This window comes from Nannobrachium achirus (genome assembly GCF_963921795.1).
Source record: "Nannobrachium achirus genome assembly, chromosome: 16".
In the NCBI taxonomy this organism is placed as follows: domain Eukaryota; kingdom Metazoa; phylum Chordata; class Actinopteri; order Myctophiformes; family Myctophidae; genus Nannobrachium; species Nannobrachium achirus.
In genome coordinates, this window is record NC_137823.1 from 59039773 (window position 1) to 59056011 (window position 16239).

The 16239-nt window shown below is 45.2% G+C and overlaps 1 protein-coding gene across 1 annotated transcript; it reads left to right on the forward strand.

Annotated features, from left to right (window-relative positions):
• Nucleotides 1-666: 666 nt before the first annotated feature.
• LOC308301173 (coiled-coil domain-containing protein 25-like) lies at nucleotides 667-10889 on the forward strand (the record flags this gene model as incomplete). The annotated part of the gene is made up of 5 exons (XM_080745068.1): nucleotides 667-806; nucleotides 2690-2706; nucleotides 8705-8942; nucleotides 10689-10734; nucleotides 10821-10889. The coding sequence occupies 5 exons, from the start codon at nucleotides 667-669 to the stop codon at nucleotides 10848-10850; spliced, it is 471 nt and encodes a 156-aa protein (XP_080601194.1). The 3' UTR covers nucleotides 10851-10889.
• Between the last annotated feature and the right edge of the window lie 5350 nt (nucleotides 10890-16239).

Below are 16239 nucleotides of genomic sequence, written 5' to 3' on the forward strand. Positions count from 1 at the left end.
TCAACTAAGGGGTCCTTGGCCTGAAAACATTGAAGACCCCTGCCATATAGTAGCTTATGACATCACCATAAGCATCCAGATTTTGTTATTATTTAGCATGTACGGTAGGCTACATGGTGAATAAACATGTAGCATGTTCTCCACATTAATATAACTACATTTTTACATGAGTCAGACTCCATTAAGCAAAGCCTGACTACATGTAAGAGCTGTTCACAGCTGTGAGAGCACTAGGGGACTTGTTGCGACCGTAGGGCGCAGTTAACTATGAAAGCCGGCACATCTTGTCCGTAGAGTCGTAACTTGTAACGCCTCAATGTCAATGTCACGTTGTTGTGACATCATATTGTTGACATTGTGACATCACAATGTTGTGACATGACATGACCTCATCAAAGATATCCATACATGGAGACAACTGGATCATCACCTAGTGTAGATCTCCATATACAGGTATGGAGCTGACCTCTACATCTGATCCCCAGATGATGCCCTGTTAGTGCAACCACACTAATAGAATATCCCTTTTATGCCCAGCAATATTAAGCCCATATCTGGGAATTCCCATGCAATAGAATGCCTTTTATGCCATCAATACTAGTAAGACGCCTCAGGGCGACAAGTGACCTCGCGGAAATGTTTGAAAACAAGTAAATGTACTTAGTTATGGTACTTTACCCCACTGGCCATGAGGACCGTGAGCCAAAAGAACTGGAGACAATTAACCGTCAGTGGACCTCCAGTAAGACCTTGGGGGAAGAAAGCTCTCATTCTGTGGCGCAGGGCGTAACGTACAGACGACCCAAGTTAGAAATAACGACCTGTCTTCCTCTGCCCCCTCTTGGAGTCCCTCCGTCTTTCAGTCTTGGTGCCACATCCAGGGACGTGCTGGCCATTGGGAAAAGCGGGACAACTAACGAACGGCCGGTTCATTCCCGGCCGGTCCAGGCCGGCCATTAGGGAAAAAAATAAAATAAAATGTCAGCCTTCGTTCCATTTTGGGGGCTGGGCGGCCAACAAAGTAAATCGTCACTGTCGGGCAGAAACCTTGTATCTCCAAGTTTCAAATTTGTAAATTTCTTCGCAAAGCAAAGCCCTGCTTCATCATACAAGGCCGTTGCACAAAAGTAGTGAAAACAGCAGATCTACAAGCACACAACGCCTCGTGAAAACAGCAGATCTACAAGCACACAACGCCTCGCACCGCGAGGCGTTGTGTGCTTGTAGATCGGCTGTTTTCACTAGTTTAAATCATTTTTAAAATGATCACACAGGTTTCCAAATAGGCTACTCAACCTACAGTCAGTAAGTTTGTGCATGCATGCGCGCGTCCGTGCATTCAGGGACATGCTGGGCCCCTGATTCAGCCCGGGATAAAGAGTTGTAGAGGCCCTCATTGTGCGCTATAGAGAGAGATCTCTCTCTATAGCGCTGCTGCTACTCAAAGATTTGCCATTTCAGATCATGGCAAGTGACAAGCCAGTGGGCCAATTACATGAGTTATATTTCGTCGTTGTCGGGTGGAAACCTTGTATGTCCAAAACCGTTTGTTTTCTATTTATCATTTTAAAAATGATTTAAACTAGTGAAAACAGCCGATCTACAAGTTGTGTGCTTGTAGATCGGCTGTTTTCACTACTTTTGTGCGACAGCCTTGTATGATGAAGCAGGGCTTTGCTTTGTGAAAAAATCTATGGAATGAAGGCCGACATTTTTTTTTTTTTTTTTCCAAATGGCCGGCCTGGACCGCCCGGGAATGAACCGGCCGTTCGGGAGTTGTCCCGCTTTTCCCAATGGCCAGCACGTCCCTGCGTGCATGTGTGCGTGCCTGCGTGCGTGTGTGTGTGCGTGCGTACGTGTACTTGGTGGCTCAGCTGGTTGGTGCCATGTGCTCTTGGTGGGCAGGAAGACGTAGGTTTGAATCTGACCTCTGTCTTGTCTTGCACGTCTCTCTCCTCTCCTCCCAGTCTCTCTACAGCGACCTCTCTGTAATAAAGCATATAAAAAAGAAAAAAAAAAGATTACAGTAAATGTTGAAACACAAAAATAGGAAAAGAAAGCGACGAGGGAGGGAAAAGAGCAGGGAAAACAGGGAGAGGTGGTCAAAAACCCACTATTTTTCACTTTATATGCGTCCAGTCACAATAACCTTGACCACCCTTGTGGTGGTCGTACACACACACACACACACACACACGCACGCACGCACGCACACACACACACACACGCGCGCGCGCGCACACACACGATGGAAATAACATCTACCACCCATGTTGTGGTCACCCTGACATCTGCTGGTGGTTGACAGTGCTAGGAGAGGACCACACACACACACACACACACACATGCACACACACACACACACACACACACACACACACACACACACACACACACACACACACACACACACACACACACACACACACACACACACACACACACACGTGGCGCATTGTCATAGCTGTAATGGTGAGGATGCTAGACCACCCCACTCTAATCATTATCATGGCACACATACTTATGTAAGAAGAATGTGTACACACACACACACACACGCACGCACGCATACACTTGCGCACGCACACATTCCCAGATACTAGATAGATAGCTGAAGGGAGGAGCAACTTGGGTGTAAAAAAGCCTTCATGTGGTGTGGTTTCACTTCATTCACCTGTTCCCCCTAAAGGTTCACCAGCACCACAGGTAAGAACACTCACCATGTTAGTATGATTTAACCCATTTAGGCCTGAACACATTATGACGCAATATTTTATGCTTTAAATATAAAGAAATAGATCTACAAGCTCACGAGGCATCGTGTCACCAACACGTCACCGTCCCCAGTGGGATTCAGAACCCCGGTCCTCGGATGCAGAGTCCAGGAGCATGACCGCTGCACCGTGCCGTCCCTGTGGAGAACAGAACATCTACAACCTGACAGCTGCGAGCTTGGAGGTCTGCTACTTTTAGCAGTTAAAGCATGAAATCATTCTGGCCCTAAATGGCTGTTAATCCAGAGCAGGCCTGTGACCACTTTTACACCATCGTCTGATGGCAATTGTTTTGTTGGTAACGGTCATAACGGTTGACATACAAGCCCCCGAGGGGGTCCGCTTGGTTCCGTTTCATTTATTCTTACTCTATAGAGTCTGGAGCGGCGCGCAGAGACGGACAAGAACATACGAGTCTCCTGCCCGAGGGACTCGGGGAAGGGCCTTAAAGGGTCGCACAGGTCACACCTGGGGCCTTCTGGGTGACCTCTGTCGGTTTAAAGCCTGCCAAATATTCCTAAAAAATCCTTTTGTCGCGGACAGGGCAATTCGTCCATATTCGAGGGATGCCCGATCCAACCGTGTCGGTTTCGGGACCGCCCGATGTTTCGAAACGCCGATTTTCAGCGAAAAGACTGTTTTAGCTGGCCTTAATAGGGAAGGGCCGTTTCCTCCGCACAGGAATGTCGTACGGAAACGAAACCCGCGCCGACGCGTTCGTATCGGCGAGCCCGACGCGCTCATATAAGTTTCGCGTGAAATCCTCGCTCCTGTGAGGATTTCACTTTCTGTGGCTTTGCCATCAAGACGGTCTAAGGTTTTTAGACCCCTGAGCCCTGCCGAGAGCAGAGTTCCAGCCAAAGCAAGGTCGCAGGAGGTCGGCTGAGGCATCGATGCGTTCGTCTCGACGCGCTCTACGACATATCTCAGAGACGCGCTCTACGACATATCTCAGAACCGAGTTCTAGCGTCTTATCGCCTTGGAGTGAGAGCGCGCTAACGGGTCGTAACTGCTGAAAGTCAAACCCTAAGCGATTGACGGAACCGTAGCTCCGTTGGTGACGAAACTTATACTCCCGTCTTCAGCGCGACGAGCCGGTCGAGGATCTGGTGTCCGTTTTTCTCTACGACTTTCGGGAGCCGAAACCATCTTTGCGTGTCAGACGTGGGCCCTCATTAGCATAATGTATGCGAGCATAATGTATGCGCACGACGCCCACACGCATTTCCAAACCACGCCCCGCCCCAAATTTTCATATGCCAACTAAGCTCCTCCCCTTCATTTACATACGGCCGCCTGCATTTTTTACGCGCTGGGAAACGCCACTTAACAGCCTCATTAGCATAATTTATGCGGACCACACCCACACGCATTTCCAAACCATGCACCGCCCCCAATTTTTTAAAGTCGACTAAGCTCCTCCCCTTCATTTACATACGGTCGTCTGCTTTTTTTACGCGCTGGGAAACCTACCTTAACGCCCTCATTAGCATAATGTATGCGAGCATAATGTATGCGCACCACGCCCACACACATTTCCAAACCACGCCTCGCCCCCAATTTGCATATGTCGACTAAGCTCCTCCCCTTCATTTACATACGGCCGCCTGCATTTTTTACGCGCTGGGAAACGCCACTTAACAGCCTCATTAGCATAATTTATGCGGACCACACCCACACGCATTTCCAAACCATGCACCGCCCCCAATTTTTTTAAAGTCGACTAAGCTCCTCCCCTTCATTTACATACGGTCGTCTGCTTTTTTTACGCGCTGGGAAACCTACCTTAACGCCCTCATTAGCATAATGTCTGCGAGCATAATGTATGCGCACCACGCCCACACACATTTCCAAACCAGGCCCCGCCCCCAATTTTCATATGTCGACTAAGCTCCTCCCCTTCATTTACATACGGCCACCTGCATTTTTTACGCGCTGGGAAACGCCACTTAACAGCCTCATTAGCATAATTTATGCGGACCACACCCACACGCATTTCCAAACCATGCACCGCCCCCAATTTTTTAAAGTCGACTAAGCTCCTCCCCTTCATTTACATACGGTCGTCTGCTTTTTTTACGCGCTGGGAAACCTACCTTAACGCCCTCATTAGCATAATGTATGCGAGCATAATGTATGCGCACCACGCCCACACACATTTCCAAACCACGCCCCGCCCCCAATTTGCATATGTCGACTAAGCTCCTCCCCTTCATTTACATACGGCCGCCTGCATTTTTTACGCGCTGGGAAACGCCACTTAACAGCCTCATTAGCATAATTTATGCGGACCACACCCACACGCATTTCCAAACCATGCACCACCCCCAATTTTTTAAAGTCGACTAAGCTCCTCCCCTTCATTTACATACGGTCGTCTGCTTTTTTTACGCGCTGGGAAACCAACCTTAACGCCCTCATTAGCATAATGTATGCGAGCATAATGTATGCGCACCACGCCCACACACATTTCCAAACCAGGCCCCGCCCCCAATTTTCATATGTCGACTAAGCTCCTCCCCTTCATTTACATACGGCCACCTGCATTTTTTACGCGCTGGGAAACGCCACTTAACAGCCTCATTAGCATAATTTATGCTGACCACACCCACACGCATTTCCAAACCATGCACCGCCCCCAATTTTTTAAAGTCGACTAAGCTCCTCCCCTTCATTTACATACGGTCGTCTGCTTTTTTTACGCGCTGGGAAACCAACCTTAACGCCCTCATTAGCATAATGTATGCGAGCATAATGTATGCGCACCACGCCCACACACATTTCCAAACCACGCCCCGCCCCCAATTTGCATATGTCGACTAAGCTCCTCCCCTTCATTTACATACGGCCGTCTGCATTTTTTACGCGCTGTTTTTATTTTTTTATAATTGAACTAAGCTCCTCCCAGTTCATTTTGCGAGGTTCTTAACGAGGAGGCAGCTAATTAATTAATTAATTAATTAATTAATTAATTAATTGAGGCGCGCGCACACACACGCACGCACGCACGCACGCACACGCACGCCCCGCCCCCCCCCCATTTGCATAAGTCGGCTTCATTTACATAATTAATGCAGACCACGCCCCAACCTCATTTGCATAATTAATGCAGCCTCATTTACATAATTAACATAATTTTGCGCAGACCGGTGCAGACCACGCCCCTCATTTCCTTTTTTTTTGCTCATTAGCATAATTAACGCAGACCACGCCCCTCATTAACATATTTATTTATTTATTTATTTATTTATTTATTTAGGAAGGAAGGAAGGAAGGAAGGAAGGAAGGAAGGAAGGAAGGAAGGAAGGAAGGAAGGAAGGAAGGAAGGAAGGTAGGTAGGTAGGTAGGTAGGTAGGTAGGTAGGTAGGTAGGTAGGTAGGTATGAAGGAAGGAAGGAAGGATTTGCCTAAATTTACGGGGTTCTTAACGAGGAGGCAGTTAATTAATTAATTAATTGACTGCGCACGCACCACGCCCCACGCCCCACGCACCACGCCCACACGCATTCCAAACCATGCCCCGCCCCCCCATTTGCATAAGTCGGCTTAATTTACATAATTAATGCGTGCGACGCCCACAGAAACAACGCCCACTCGTTAATAGCAGATCTACAAGCTCACAACGCGTCTTGATGCGACGTGTTGTATTTGCGTGTAATTACCACGTCAGCGCGGTGACGAGAACGCTTGTCATGCGGCCTCATTTACAGGAAGGAAGGAAGGAAGGAAGGAAGGAAGGAAGGAAGGAAGGAAGGAAGAAAGAATTTGCCTAAATGTGTGGGGTTCTTAACGAGGAGGCAGTAATTACGCACGCACGCACGCACGCACGCATATTTATTTATTTAAATACTCTGTTGCTAGTATCCACAACTTTCCAACATCCCATAATGCATTGCGCAGAAGTTGGATGGAGCTTCCGTGAGCTTGTATGTGGTATTTAATACCAGTAACACGAGAAGCCAGACAGCGAGTTTGGAGACGGTAGCACGCTGCAAACCGGAGTTATGGCTCTTTAAAGCCCAGCCGATAGGCAGACGCCTGGGGGGGGCGGAGTCCAGGGGCGGAAATAAATAAATAATTAATTACATAAATAATCAGTCTCGGAAACAGTCGGGAAATAAATAAATAAATAAAAGGAAACATAGTCGGGAAATAAATAAATAATTAAACCAGTAAGACTCCCTAATATATACTGACTGCGTAGCGATTTGTGTGATTTTAGGGCAAAATCTGTAGGAGTAGTGTCCAGAATGAGTTTTGGCCTCATGGTGGCGCTACAAGAGGAGGGCCATGTGAGAATCGTAGTTTGGCAGGCAAGGACTGTGTGTGCCAAATTTGGCGCGGATCGGGGCAGCGGTTGCAGAGATATGAGCGGGGCAAAAGTGTGACGGACAGACAGACAGCTGGTCGAGGTTTCGATAGTAACTGCGACCTGACGGTCGCAATTTATCAGTCAGGGGCGGGGCGCAGTTGGGCCTGGTGTGGAGACAGAGAATAAATAAAGCTCCTTTTAGTTGAGCTTGTACCAGTGAACTGTACTGTACTGTCTTCAATCAATCACTCGATAAAGGGATCAATACTGCATTAGATAAATAACCCACATTTACCCAAAACAGCTGATCCACATGCAGCCTTGTAGATCGGCTGTTTTTATTGTTTTATTTTTTAAATTGTTTCCCCCTGACTTAGTCTTTTCTAGGATCACCTTTTAGTTGACCTTGTACCAGTGAACTGTACTGTCAATGACACTGTACCTATGACAGTCCTATATCAACAATTCGTTCATTCATGAATGACTTCCCTGTGGAAATAAGCCAAAAACATTACTGGGATCTCCTTTTAGTTCATGTTTATTACGTATCTATCTATCTTCCTATCAATTGGTCACATGCATTCACATTGCACTGAACGCACGCAAGCACGCACGCACGCACGCCCGCTCAGCAGCTGGCTTTTTTTCTTTTTTTTTTTTTTTTCACAGAGCTCCAGACTCAGACACCGAGGTCTCGGAGGGCACCCAAGCCGGACTGCGTGCTCTGGCTGCGGCCGCGAAGCGGCCGCGGCCCCCCTCAACCCCCTGGAGCCAGGTAGAGTCTGGTGAAATAAAACCTATCAGTAGGTCCCCATCAACAGATGTCGCTGTAGCCAAGGAATTCTCCCCCAGTCACTCACCTGACACACCAGGAAGTGCAGTGCACCAGGTTAAACTGCCCCACGTTGTCACGAGATAGTGTTTTTTACTGGTGATTCAGTCAGAGTGTATGAAAGGGTGCGCTCGTTTTATTGTCCACGACATTGCAAGCGGCGCGAAGGCCAGCGGACCTTGGTCCTGCTCTTCGCCCCCGAGCGCCGCAGGCGCGAGTGGCCGCGAAGAGCGGGCCAGGGCCGCGCGGCCGGCGGAGCGCCGCGCGAGTTACGAAGCCGTGGTGAATGCAATCGTTATATTTATGCCCAGGCCGTAAGGCCTGGGCAAGCCCACGATAAACGCCCGCGCAGTCCGGTGCGCATTTCCGAACGCACCCTTTCCCCACACTCGGACTGAAACACCAGTAAAAAACACCATCCCACGTTGTCACAGTAATCATTGCTATAGAGTGCTTGTTCAGTAACAGTGTTAAACGGCTCTCTATTGTGACAGGAATCAATCGTTCCCATAGCGTGTTTGTTCAGTAACAGTGTTACAGTGTGATATGAAAGAATCCACATGAGGGCAGTGTTTCCATTCTCAACTCACTGAGATGAAAAGACGGCTGAACCCAATGCGACACAAGTCCTATTATTTAGAAGTCACATCAATGTCAGCATTTTGTTTTTTCCTCCCTTTTTTTACATTAGGGGAATGCTGCTTGTGCTGTATATTCATTTAGTTTCATTTAGCAAGTTTCAATCAAATAGCTCTCTCTATATTGTGACAGTAATCATTGCTATAGAGTGTTCAGTAACAGTGTTAAATAGCTCTATATTGTGGCCGATTGTGGCCGTGGAGAAGAAGGTGAATGAGATCGTGAACCGGCTGGAGAAGACGAAAGATGAGCGATACCCCGACCTGGCGGCCGAGAAGGAATCCAGAGACAGAGAGGAGAGGAACGAGAAGAAGGCTCAGCTGCAGGAACATAAGAAGAATGAGAAGGAGGAGTTGAAAAGGAGGAAAGAGATGGAGGAACTCAGGTAGGTTGACAATTAAAAGATGTTTGCCCCAAAGACATTTTCACTTTTAAAAGGACTATACCGGTATGGTAGGCACATGTATATGGGTTTGGCATTTTTTGTTAGAATTTTGTTGTTAAATCAATCTTTGCTCCAGGGACTATTTTCAGCTTGACTTTTCAAATTGATCCGCTCTGGGAGTGTACATCTCACCCTGTGAAAACAATTAGATATGCTTTTTGATATATCATTGATCCAATTTAGACACGTTAAGCAGCCAACAGATCAATATGATTTGTTCCAGAGAATGCCTGTTATATGAGGCAATATTATATACCCTATATATAAACTACGCGCAAAAGGTTAGGAAACGTAACTTTGGTCCATTATATCTCCCCTTTAATAATACCAATTGGTATTGTGTTTTATATCATTTTTATCGATGATTATTCCCCCTTAGAACAAGGTACAGCTTGTAAGCATCGGCATTCGTGGAATGAGCAGCACAGTGTGGGTAGCGCCCCCCAAAAACTTGCCAGAGTGGCCTGCAATACTGTTCTGCTGGCATTCTCTCTGGTTTTGGGCTTCCCTGACACCGAGTTTAAAATGAACAAAGTGTAAAAAAGGCCAATATGTTGTTGTTGTTTTGTCTTTTTCTTATTATTGTGGGAGAGTGCAATCATTCAATGCACCAAGGAACAAAGGTGAACACCAATACTGAACAATACAGTATTGCAGGCGCTACCCACACGTTTGGCTGTGTTGCTCATTCCTATAATATAAATACATCTGTGAGCTTTCTACTGCCCCACATTTTAATTCTCTGCAAGGTGTAATCTAATGGCTTCCTTGAAATTCTTACAAACTATAATATGCTTTGGAAAATGTTGGGCAGTAATGTCACGTATACCGTGGTGTGAGTCATAGTCAATGCACGCCAGACCACTGGTATAGTCTTTTATTGTTGGTGAATAGATTTATAAATAAATAATCAAATCCATAGCTGCACAGGCTGGCGTGGTGCCCGTCAGTGGGAAATGTTGAACGGGAGAAGTAAGACCCCCATCCTCCCAGTGGGGGCTCCTCACTGGCATGGGAGCCAATAGGGTGAAACACCAGTGGAAAACAGTGGGAGGAATTAACTAGCATAATGACTAAATTGGGAGAAAAATACTAGCAGGGTTCCCACGGTCATGAAATTCCTGGAAATGTTTTGAAATCTGAAAAATATTTTTCTAGTACTGGAAAAGTTTTGGAATTTATCAAGGGTCCTGGAAGGTCCTGAAAAAATAGCTATTCATTGGTTATTGATTTTGTTAATACCTCTGAAATGACATTAAACATGGGTCAAATATTAGAGGCAGAAATTGTGAAAATAGCCGATCTACATGCTCACAACGCCTCTTCACAATAGAAACGTATTATACAAAATTCGTCAACTCAGGGTGCCGGGTCCCCAGTTCAAATATGATTATTTTGGGGGTCACAGCCTGAAAATGTTGTCTTTAGGCATTGCGCATAGGAGTAAGCGACTTGTTATTGAGCTTACTTAAGCTTACTTACTTACTTAATTATTGTTATATGGTCCTGGAAATTAGGTTAAATATTCTGGAAAAGTTTTGGAAATTAATTGGTAAAAATGTGTGGGAAGTGGGAACCCTGTACTTGGCTAAGAGTTTTCATTTAAAATGTTGTGTGCTAAGTGTGCCCTCTAGTGGTCTATATAAATTAGGCTACATATTGACACTTCTTTGGTATGTTTTCCAGGAGTTATTCTTCTCTCATGACAAGTGACAAAATGCAAACTAACGAGGTCAGTATCGTCTTCACGGTTGTAAATCAGCCTGCTTCATTTTGAACGTTTTAACATAACGTGAACATAACTCTTGTCTCTTCCAGGATGGCAATGACTCTGATGACTTCATGTGAGAGCACAAACAGGACAGCCAGCAGCAGAGAATCTTTTCCTCCAAGAAACAAAATATGTTGTTGGGTGTTTTTTCCCTGCACTGCTTGCCTACCAGTAATGTTGAGACTGGACGATGACAAATGGAATACTTTGCTTTTTGACGCTTGGAGCTGCAAAAGTGATGAGCTACTGAGGGACAGCAGCTGGACAGTTCTGATTGCTGATTGGTTCAAACTGTTTCCAAAGTGAGTCCGTTGGTTGGAGCACGTCGTCAACAAAGGATGACGGTGTGTCAGTGTATGAAGTAGCACAGAACAGGACGACGTTGTTATAGCATCGCTGCAGTTTGACGTGACAAAAAAGGCCTGTTTTTTATTTTACTGTACGAGTGTACGTCCAGTCACACGGATAGGAAACTAAAGATTCCCAGAGAGTCACCTTCCTTGTATTTTATTTGTACATGACCACTGCATGCCATTGATCCCATTATATACACTTTTTTCATTACATGAAGAAGTCCTTTTGTTTCAAAATGAGTTCCTTGTTAGTTCCGTGATGCAATTATTGATATATACCAATGACATTCACAGTTTTAAATGGTATATTGTTGTGTTGTGTGGGAATCAGGGGCACCTTTTTACAGTCTTATTCTATGGGAAATGTTGAATTATATGTTCAATTGCAAGGAGTGCCAATCATATTAATAACTGCATCATTCTCTCTAAAGGGCCATTCACAACGAGCACTATAATGATAACTATGTCGTTCACTATTGTCTCCGTTATATTTGTGGGGTGACTGTGGACAACGTTATAGTAGTAGTTATAGTGATTGTTACTTGTGAACGGCCCTTTACAGTATTATTACATCTAGATTTTGGGTTCCATTTGGTTTAACACATTGGATATTGTTAAGGTGCTGAAAGAAGGCTGGGTAGTGCTGTCTTTAGATTAAGGGAAATGTTTCGGTCTTGGACTGACCGTTGTTATGATTGCAACATCGCTACCGTTATTATAATTAAAACCATCTCCCCATCCCTAATGTGGCAATTATTTTTTGTAAAGCTTGTTTTTGGTAAATCTTTTGACATTGATATGCAAGTATTTAATATGACAATATACTAGCAGGGCATTAACGAAAAAGTCGACAAGTTGACTCAGTCAACTTCATTACACAAGTTGACTCCCACCAGAGAAAGTCGAAAAATATATATATATATACTTTCTATTGTGAAAATAGCAGATCTACATGCTCACAACGCCTCGCGCTATTTTCACAATTTCTGCCCCTATATATTTGACAATTTGGACAACGTTTAATTTATAATTTTAGAGGTATTAAAAAGTCCTTAAATTGTTGATTATGGCCCAAAAATGGGTCACTGTTGTCCCATTGTTTGGGAACCACTGGGTCAAATGCCTAAATGGTAACGGTAATGTACAACGTTAGCCCTGTCAAAGGGGATTATGAATTTATGATGCAGGGTTAATGCATGTTGTGAAGTAGAGCTTCCCGTCAGTAGGCCAACTAATCCCTGTGTTGTATTATAGCTCTGGACTGAGGCTGTGTGTCTGCTCTCAGCCTGGTCTATTATAGCTCTGGACTGAGGCTGTGTCTCTGCTCTCAGCCTGGTCTATTATAGCTCTGGACTGAGGCTGTGTGTCTGCTCTCAGCCTGGTCTATTATAGCTCTGGACTGAGGCTGTGTGTCTGCTCTCAGCCTGGTCTATTATAGCTCTGGACTGAGGCTGTGTGTCTGCTCTCAGCCTGGTCTATTATAGCTCTGGACTGAGGCTGTGTGTCTGCTCTCAGCCTGGTCTATTATAGCTCTGGACTGAGGCTGTGTGTCTGCTCTCAGCCTGGTCTATTATAGCTCTGGACTGAGGCTGTGTGTCTGCTCTCAGCCTGGTCTATTATAGCTCTGGACTGAGGCTGTGTGTCTGCTCTCAGCCTGGTCTATTATAGCTCTGGACTGAGGCTGTGTGTCTGCTCTCAGCCTGGTCTATTATAGCTCTGGACTGAGGCTGTGTGTCTGCTCTCAGCCTGGTCTATTATAGCCCTGGACTGAGGCTGTGTGTCTGCTCTCAGCCTGGTGTTGTATTATAGCTCTGGACTGAGGCTGTGTGTCTGCTCTCAGCCTGGTCTATTATAGCTCTGGACTGAGGCTGTGTGTCTGCTCTCAGCCTGGTGTTGTATTATAGCTCTGGACTGAGGCTGTGTGTCTGCTCTCAGCCTGGTCTATTATAGCTCTGGACTGAGGCTGTGTGTCTGCTCTCAGCCTGGTGTTGTATTATAGCTCTGGACTGAGGCTGTGTGTCTGCTCTCAGCCTGGTCTATTATAGCTCTGGACTGAGGCTGTGTGTCTGCTCTCAGCCTGGTCTATTATAGCTCTGGACTGAGGCTGTGTGTCTGCTCTCAGCCTGGTCTATTATAGCTCTGGACTGAGGCTGTGTGTCTGCTCTCAGCCTGGTGTTGTATTATAGCTCTGGACTGAGGCTGTGTGTCTGCTCTCAGCCTGGTCGCCAGCTTTCCACTCATTATGGACCTGTCCTCTTTGAGCAGGGTCGGTGTCGCACCAAATTCTGGGCCCTGGGTACAACGATTCACTGTGGGGCCCCTGTGCTTTAACTATTGAAATCGGTGCCGCGCTGTGAGCTTGTATATCTGCTATTTTTGAAAAATCTTGAAAATCTTTGAATATTTCAAATCCTTCTTTAGGTTTTTTGAAAGACCCATGTTTCTATGTCAGTGGTGCTCAGACCTTTTCATGCAAAGGACCTCCAAAATGATATGTATTTGGCCACGGATCCCCATCTCAAAATATTTAGTTCCAGGGACCCCCCAGAAGCAAAATTTGAGTTACAAATGTTCGCTTGAAAAATACATATATATTCAAAGATTTGCACACATTTTCACGACTTTTCAAAAATAGCAGATCTACAAGCTTGCAGCGCGGCACTCGGTGCCGCGCTGTGAGCTTGTAGATCTGCTATTTTTCAATAGTTAAAGTGTATAAAATAATTAAGGACCCTCCACCTTGGGCCCTAGTAACTCAGTCCCACTTTTCCCCCCCTTGTGACGCCCCTGTCTGGCCTGTGACTCAGCGCCTGCAGGGCTCACAGTCAGCACTTCCCAGAACAGCACATAACGCTGACACTTCTGGCCTCGTTCAAGTGAGGGGCAAACACAATATTGTGCAGAAATGTACGTTTACATTTGTGGAAGAATCAATTTATCCATACTGCCCTACAAAGGCAGAGTGCAGTAACTACGTACAAGAATTTCACAAAAAAATGGGTTTAAAAGTGTTACAGCTGATCAGCCAAACGAGATAAAGGCATATAAGTGATATTACACTGATTGTACATCTGTTCTTGAGCTAAATGTTCATCCCCCAATATCTAATGGAGGCTAATTTGACCTTTGGGCGACACAAATAAGTTGGTGTGTCCGAAAACGTAGTTACTGCACTCTGTCTTTGTAGGGCAGCATAGTTGTCCCGGGACACATTCTAGAATCTTTCTGCTCAAAATTATGCGAAAAGTTTTTTTTAAAAACAAATGTGCGGTGTGCAAAATTTCGCCGTCAATGTCAATTATCAATAATGTATTTAAAAAAATATATACACTATAACTTGTCTGAGGAAAAAGTGTAGCCTATTATTTAAACACAAGGTGGCGCATGCATGCTTTCAATAAACCGATCATACAGCTATGACAGGGCAGCATTTACCAGGCTTTCAGTTGGTTGGCCTAGCAATGGACTAGCCAATCACAGAGTAGAGCAGAATGGACTAGCCAATCACAGAGTAGAGCAGAATGGACTAGCCAATCACAGAGTAGAGCAGAATGGACTAGCCAATCACAGAGTAGAGCAGAATGGACTAGCCAATCACAGAGTAGAGCAGCAGTAAAGCTATCAGAAGTGTATGTATGTGTGTGTTACAGAGACTTACTACTACTAGTAAGACGCCTCAGGGCGACATGCGCCTCAGGGCGACATGCGACCTCGCCCTAAAGGGCGATGTTGCGCCAAATTCTTGACCATCTGGCCAGTGATATACGTATATCAGACCAGTATATACCTATATATGGAGATTCCTGCATGATAGTCAACAATGTGATGTCAGCACATGCATTACCAAATATGGGCATTCCCAGATATGCCCTTGATATTGATGACATCGGGACAGGGATCTCCATATATGGGCATGACATCACATTGTCGACTATAGGCATAAAATATATGGGCATAAAAGGAACATCAAGCCAGAGCGTGATGTCAGAGCGGCAAACCCATTCTGTTAGGAGTGGTTCCCCTGAACAGTAGAACTGTGGATGGCAAGAAAAACTTAAGTCCATTTAAGAACACACAGTATATTTAACCAGTAAGACGCCCTAAGGGCGAGGTCGCGGTGAAACATCAGAGCTTCTTAATACGGCACAGTGAAGAAGCAGGAGTTAAACTATTTGTCTGGTCGAGTCATCATTATGATGTCAGAACAGGTCAGCTATGTCCATATCTGGAGTCTGTGAGGTCAGACAGAGGTACTGGCCAGCTCCATGTTTTGGCCGTGTATGGAGGGTGACATGAGGTGTGACGCACGGACGGACCGACAGACATGATCTGCAGGTTTTCATACTAAATGCGACCTACGGTAGCAGTTATATCCAACTATGTAAAAGGTAGGATATGTATAGTCTGTAAGAAAGTTATTTCTTGGTAGGTCAACATATTTTATTTCTGTCACAGTCATTACAAATTATTTTAGTTAGTTTGTTCTTCGGTTCAAGATGAGTTCAGTGAACAAACCTCTATTTGGCAGCACTTTATAGTAACATGTTTAAGACATTATTTGATCAATCCAACCCTGGCTGGAACTGAGCAATGTGTGGAATTGTGGGCACTTTGTTAGAGGAATAGTCAGTGGGTGTGTCTATATAATATGAATTCCTGAAAGTATTGCTCTTGTAACAACATTATAACCTTTTTTAATCAACAGCTAAGTACACTTTGTTGTTTAACTGAGACCACTACAACACATTGCCGATTAACACTTCATATCAGCATTTCACATATGGCTACTTCTAACAAATTGCCTACAATTTCACACATTGCCCATATCAGTTCCAGACATAACCGGGTTTTGTCTTGTTTGTGGATGCAACAAAAAATAAAAAGATCAGAGTGGCTTACCAGAATGGCATTTATCATAACTTTAAAGTAAAGCAGTTTAATTTACATCTGGACACCCTGAGAGTTGATGTGTGTGCGTGTGATTGGCCTTCAGTGTCATTTGTTGTAAGCTGCGTCATAAAGTGCAAATGTTGGCACTTTGTGGGATTGAAGATGAAAGGCTGATGCCTGGAAAAGCTTTTTGACATTTCTTTGTTTGTGACTGATGAACTGT